Source organism: Ornithorhynchus anatinus, chromosome 19 (genome assembly GCF_004115215.2).
Source record: "Ornithorhynchus anatinus isolate Pmale09 chromosome 19, mOrnAna1.pri.v4, whole genome shotgun sequence".
Taxonomy (NCBI): Eukaryota; Metazoa; Chordata; class Mammalia; order Monotremata; family Ornithorhynchidae; genus Ornithorhynchus; species Ornithorhynchus anatinus.
In genome coordinates this window covers 16,343,964-16,350,276 of record NC_041746.1, presented here as the reverse complement: position 1 = coordinate 16,350,276, position 6,313 = coordinate 16,343,964, and the positions used below count along the sequence as shown (strand labels likewise).

Here is a 6,313-nt window from a genome sequence, read left to right as displayed (position 1 = left end):
TGGGTTCTAATCCGGACCCCGCCACATCAGCCATGTGACTTTGGGCAAGTGATTTAAATTCTCTGTGCCTCAGTTACCTCATCTGTAAAATGGGGATGAAGACTGAGCCCCCCCCCCCACAGGGGACAACCCGATTTACCTTCTTTCTACCCCAGTGTTTAGAACAGAGCTTGGCACATAGCGCTTAACAAATAACATCATTATTATTATTGGTATTATTATTATTCCTCCCTCATCTGTAAAATAGGGATCAATACCTGGGATCCCTCCTGCTTCGACTAAGAACCCTACGTGGGCCGGAGCTGCTTAGTACAGCACTGGGCACGCGATGATAATGGTATCTGTAAAGCGCTTGCTATGTGCCAAGCACTGTCCTAAGCGCTGGGGAGGGAATCAAAGGTCATCAGGTGGTCCCACGTGGGGGTCCCAGTCCTCATCCCCATTTGACAGAGGAGGGAACTGAGGCCCAGAGAAGTTAAGTGGCCGGCCCAAAGTCACACAGCTGACCAGCAGCATTAAAACCCAAGCCTTCTGACTCCCCGGACGGTGCTTTTTCTGCTGAGCCACGTAAGGGTATCTGTAAAGCGCTTGCTATGGGCCCAGCACTGTTCTAAGCGCTGGGGAGGGGATCTAAGGTGATCAGGTGGTCCCACGTGGGGCTCCCAGTCTTCATCCCCATTTGACAGAGGAGGGAACTGAGGCCCAGAGAAGTTAAGGGACCGACCCCAAGTCACACAGCCGATGTGGTAAGGGCTTAACAGAAAGCAGCAGCATCATTATTATTATTAATAATACGAGATACCACCAAAGAAAGTTTGAGAGGGGAGGGGGGCGAGGATGGGCGGGCCGGTGGATCCGCGCAGGCGCAGAGCGGCGCGGGCCGCAGCCAATGGGAGCGCGGCGGGCGGGCGCGTCCCTGGTAACGGTCGCTAGGGAGCGGAAGATGGTGAAGGAGACCATCCGCATCTTCGCCAGGGTCAAGCCCCCGGCTCGGAGGCAGGCGCAGGGGGTAAGGACCGGGCCCGGGACCTTCAGCGACCCCACCCCCAGACCAACGACCTCTGACCCCTACCCCCCATCTTCTGACCTCCGCCCTTTGCCCCCATCTCCCTCCCCGCCCCCTCCCCATCTCTCTCGCCCCCCTAATAATAGTAATAATAGTGTTGGTATTCGTTAAGCGCTTACTATGTGCAGAGCGCTGTTCTAAGCACTGGGATAGATACAGGGTCGTCAGGTTGTCCCACGTGAGGCTCACAGTTAATCCCCATTACAGACGAGGTAACTGAGGCATAGGGAAGTTAAGGGACTTGCTCACAGTCACACAGTTGACACGTGGCAGAGCTGAGATTCAAACTCATGACCTCTGACTCCCAAACCCGGGCTCTTTCCACTGAGCCACCCCCCATCTCTCTTTTGCCCCATCTCTCTCCTGCCCCCTATTCCCTCCAGCCTATACCGTTTTTACCCCCATCCTCTTCCTTTTGCCCCCTACCATCTGCCCCCACCCTCTCCCTGGGCCTCTGCCTCTTCCACCCACCCTGTCCCCCGCCACCCCTGAGTCCCCCCGTCTTTTGCCCCCTGTCTTTTCCCCCCATCTTTTGCCCCCTGCCTTCCACACCCCCTTACGTGTGCACTTCCCGTCTAGCTTCGGCCTAGCGGAAAAGGCGTGGGACTGGGAGTCTGGAGCCCTGGGTTCTAATTCCAACGCTGCCTCTTGCCTGCCTCCTTGGATAAGTCTAACTGCCAGCTGCCTGAGTTATCTCCTCTGAAAAATGAGGGTAAAATACCTCTATTTATATTAACGTTTGTCACCTCAGACTGTGAGCTCTTGGTGGGCAGGGAATGTGTCTACCATGTCTCTTGTACTCTCTCAAGCGCCCAGTACGGTGCCCTAAACACAGAAAGGGCTCAATAACGACCACTGATTGCTCACACCTGGTCTCCCTTCCCCCCTTTAGCCCGGGAGCCCCACGTGGGACAAGAATTGAGTCTCACCTGATGATGATCTTAACATTCAATCTCTACACCACAGTCTAGCCGGGATAATAATAGTATTTGTTAAGCACTTACTATGTCCCAGGCACTTTATAATATCACAGTTATTACCTGTCAGTGGACACGGTTGGCGACTCACACCCCCCCCCCCACCTGAACACCCATTTGCAAACACACATGCAATCAATCAGTGGTATTTATTGAGTGCTTCCTCAGTGCTTGGGAATACAATAGTTAGCCGATTTGCTCCCTGCCCTCCAGGAACTCCCAAGGAGGAGGTGGAGAAGGATACCAAAATCAATTACAGGTAAGGGGAAGCGAGGAAGTTTAAAGATATAAATGTTTATGAGTGAGGGGAGTGAATCTGCAAAGGCTCAGGTGATGTGGAAGTGATGAAGGGGCAGTTGGGGGGTAAATGGGGTGAGAGATGAGCAATTAATGAGGTAAGGCTAACTGGAGAAGTTTGAATCAACCATAAATATCTGTGTATATACGACACAAATATATGTAGAAAAATAAAATAGAAATCAATGACATTTACTGACCACTTTGCATTGTGTGGAGTACTGTTTTTCACTAGGCCGCACCCTTTCCCTTTGATGTTCCCATTCCCCCACATTTAGCTCCTTTCTCTCCCATTTTTCCACCCTTATGCTCCAAGACTGTTTTTGAAAGGGTGGGATGGGCTGAGAGGGTCTTCAGGCGAATCAGTCGGTCAGTCGGTGATATTTTTCGGGCACTTACTGGGTGGAGAGCGCTGTAGTAAACGCTTGGGAGAGAGCGATACAAGAGAGTTGGTAGAAACATTCCCTGCCTATAAAGAGCTCCCACTCTAGAGGGAGAGACATAAAATAAATTACCGGTATGTGCGTAAGTGCTGTGGAGCTGAAGGATGCATAATAATTACGGTGGTTGAGCCTATAGTCAAATTCTTTGGATCGGGAAGAACCCAGAAGAATCCATTTATGATGGTGATTTGCACAGTGTCGTTTTACTCTTTTTTATACACTTCTAGTCATGGTCTCTCTGGGACAGGAAGAGTAAGGAGTGGGTAGGGAGAAAGGGGTGCTTGAAAGTGCCCATGAAGATTTTGGAACCACTTACAGGTGAAGTGATTGCAGCAGCTGAAAATGCTGTTCCCAAGGGCCGTATTTCAGCAGCCTTGATAGGCACGCATGTACGTTCATTCCAACATAGAACCCACATCCCCTGACTCCCAAACCTTCTGCTCTTTCATATTCCAAGCCTACAAGACTACTCGTTTTTCCATCTGTGTGTCCTTCTCCTAGAAGCACAGGCCTGGAATAATAATAGTAATTATGATACTAAAGTGCTTATTATGTGCCAAGCACTGTTCTAAGTGCTAGGGTAGATACAAGTTAATCAGGTGGGACACAGTCCCTGTCACACCTGGGGCTCACAGTCTTAATCCCCATTTTACAGATGAGGGAACTGAGGTCCACAGAAGTGAAGTGACTAGTCCGAGGTCACACAGACAAGTGGTAGAGTCAGGATCAGAACCCAGGCCCTTCTGACTCTCAAGGTTGTGCTCTATCCACTAGACCACACTGCTTCTCTGCTTGAATGATGCCTCTTGCAAGTCACCGACCCTTTCTTCAGAGATGACACTGCATTCTACCTGGTTTTGGAAGTAAACTCCCCAGTTCTCCAACAATTCCCTGTGCAGTGAAAATTTGATATTTAATAGCAATGCCTGTCTTCCCCTCTAGACTGTAAGCTTAGTGTGGGCTAGGAACATGTCTATCAACTCTGTGGTACTCTCCTGAGTGCACAGTATAGTATTCTGCACACAGTAAGCACTCAAAAAATTCCAGTGATTAATTGAAAATTCACATTTATGGGAGAACTGTCTGTTTTCTCTCCTCCGCATCCTCCACCCTAGTATCTAAGATATGCCTTCAATCTCCACAATAGATTTAGTGCCCAGCATGCAGAGTCCATTATTATTTGAAATGTTTTGGTTTTTTCAGCGGCCTCACACTGATTTAGATTAAAAACAGTTGTCCTTTATCCTCAAATACTGTTATGACATATGAAGCACATGTGTATTTGTGGTGAAGGTAGAAATCCAATATTTTGGGCTGTTTTTTCTTGAAGCAAAAGGCCATTTAAAAAAAAAAAAGTTCCTTAATAAAGACACAGTACTAAAGAAAGAAGTAAATCACCATCTAAACGGATCCTCATATCTTTTGGTGGGCTTGTCAGCTTGTAAGATTTTAAAACTTTGCCATCTAATATACTCCAGTTGACATAAGACAACCTTGAAAACTGTATTTAATGGCTCATAACCTAACCGCTTTCTGCTACAGTCAGTGTCTACTGATTTTGAAATTGTCTCCTGAGAAAACCAGAGAATCCCAGATTCCAGTTGTTTCTTTAAAGACACTCTCCCCTGCTTCAAAGCCTTACTGAAGGCACATCTCCCCCAAGACGCCTTCCCTGAATAAGTTCTTTTCCTTTAACTCCCTTCTGCATCACCTGGCTTGCTCCCTTCATTCACCCCCCCCCCCCAAAACCCCCACAGCACTTATGTACATATCTGTAATTTATTTGTATTAATGCCTGCCACCCCCTCTAGACCGTAAGCAAGTTGTGACCGGGCAATTTAGCTATTATATTGTTATGCTTTACTCTCCCAAGTGCTTAGTACAGTGCTCTGCACACAGTAAGTGCTAAATATGGCTGGACTAAAGAATTTTTATTCCCTAGACTGCAAGGGAAAATCTAGGTTTCCCAATGATTTTGATGGGATTTATTGTGTGTATCTTTATTTGCCCTAATTACAGTCCCTAAACTATATACTGTTAAATAATCACGAAGAAAGAAGGAAAATTTAAATTTGTAAACTTTCACTCCTGGGTGGAAAAGAAACTCTTTTTTCTTCTTCTTCTTCTTCTTTTTTTTTTATGGTATTTAAGCACCAGCAACATGCCAGGCACCGTTCTAGGTGCTGAGGTAGATATATAATCATCAGGTTGGACAGAGTCCATATCCCATATGGGGCCCTCAGTCTTTATTCCCTGTTTTACAGGTGAGGTTACTGAGGCACAGAGAAGTGAAGTGACTTGCCCAAGTTCACACAGCAGACAAGCACTTGGGTCCTTCTGACTGCCAGGCCCATGCTCAATCCACTAGGCCAAACTGCTTCTTATCACCGAGATCATATTACAGCACTTCACTCTTCTACGCCAACTTAGTCACCGAACCTCCATCTCATCTATCTCGCCGCCAACCCCTTGCCCATGTCCTCCCTCTGGCTCAGACCTCCCTCCCCCTTCATATGTGACACCACATGTCTCCCGCCTTCAAGACTTTATTAAAATCACACCTCCTCCAAGAGGCCTTCCCCGACTAAGCCCCTCTGCATCCCCTGTGTACCCGTGCCCTTTAAGTACTTGAGGTTCACCCATCCCTCAACCCACGGCATTTATGTACAAAGCCGTAATGTATTTTAGTATCTTCCTTCTTATCTTCCTCCAGACTTTGACCAATAGAGGTTTGAGTGGTCCAGAAGTTTTGGAGAGTAGAAAATTCCATTTCAGTCCCAGATCTGCCCAGGACCAGCCTAGAGAAGCAGCGTGGCTCAGTGGAAAGAGCACGGGCCCTAGAATCAGGGCTCATGAGTTCGAATCCCAGCTCTGCCACTTGGCTGTGTGACTGTGGGCAAGTCACTTAACTTCTCTGTGCCTCAGTTCCCTCATCTGTAAAATGGGGATTAAGACTGTGAGCCCCACGTGGGACAACCTGCTTCCCCTATGTCTACCCCAGCGCTTAGAACAGTGCTCAGCACGTAGTAAGCGCTTAACAAATACCAACATTATTATTATTAGTAATAATAAAAATAATAGTTGTGTTATTTGAGTGCTTACCGTGTGCCAAGGACTGTTCTAAGAGCAGGGTTAGATACTAGGGAATCAGGTTAGACATAGTCCCTGCTCCTCAGAGGACTCCCAGTCTTAATCCTCACTTTACAGATGAGGGAATTGAGGCACGGAGAAGTGACTTGCCCACGGTTAGAACTGAGGTTCTTCTGGTTCCCAAGCCTGTGCTCTGTCCAGTGGCCACGCTGCTAATGTAAAATGGGATCCTGCACTGGAGGGATTGGACCAGCTGGGTAAACCTCCGCCAATGAAAAATATTCTGGCTGCGCCACGTCCCGCTATCGTGTTGAATTGTGTTTAATTGACACAAAAAGTCTTAGTAGCAAAGTTCCTTCAACATCACCTGAGTCAGCAATGGACAAAACCATTACCTCAAAGCAGATTGTAACTTTTTTTTTTTAAATTTCATCCTAAAT

At 47.5% G+C, this 6,313-nt stretch overlaps 1 protein-coding gene across 4 annotated transcripts in view; it reads left to right on the top strand.

The window, feature by feature from the left end:
* The first annotated feature begins 918 nt into the window (after positions 1 to 918).
* KIF6 (kinesin family member 6) overlaps positions 919 to 6,313 on the top strand; it is a 208,935-nt gene continuing 203,540 nt past the window's right edge. For all 4 annotated transcript variants that reach the window (XM_029046860.2, XM_029046859.2, XM_039914837.1 and 1 more), the window contains exon 1: positions 919 to 1,009. In XM_029046860.2, the coding sequence (XP_028902693.1) occupies positions 944 to 1,009 (66 nt within the window). In that variant the 5' untranslated portion in view covers positions 919 to 943. The remainder of the gene's footprint in view (positions 1,010 to 6,313) is intronic.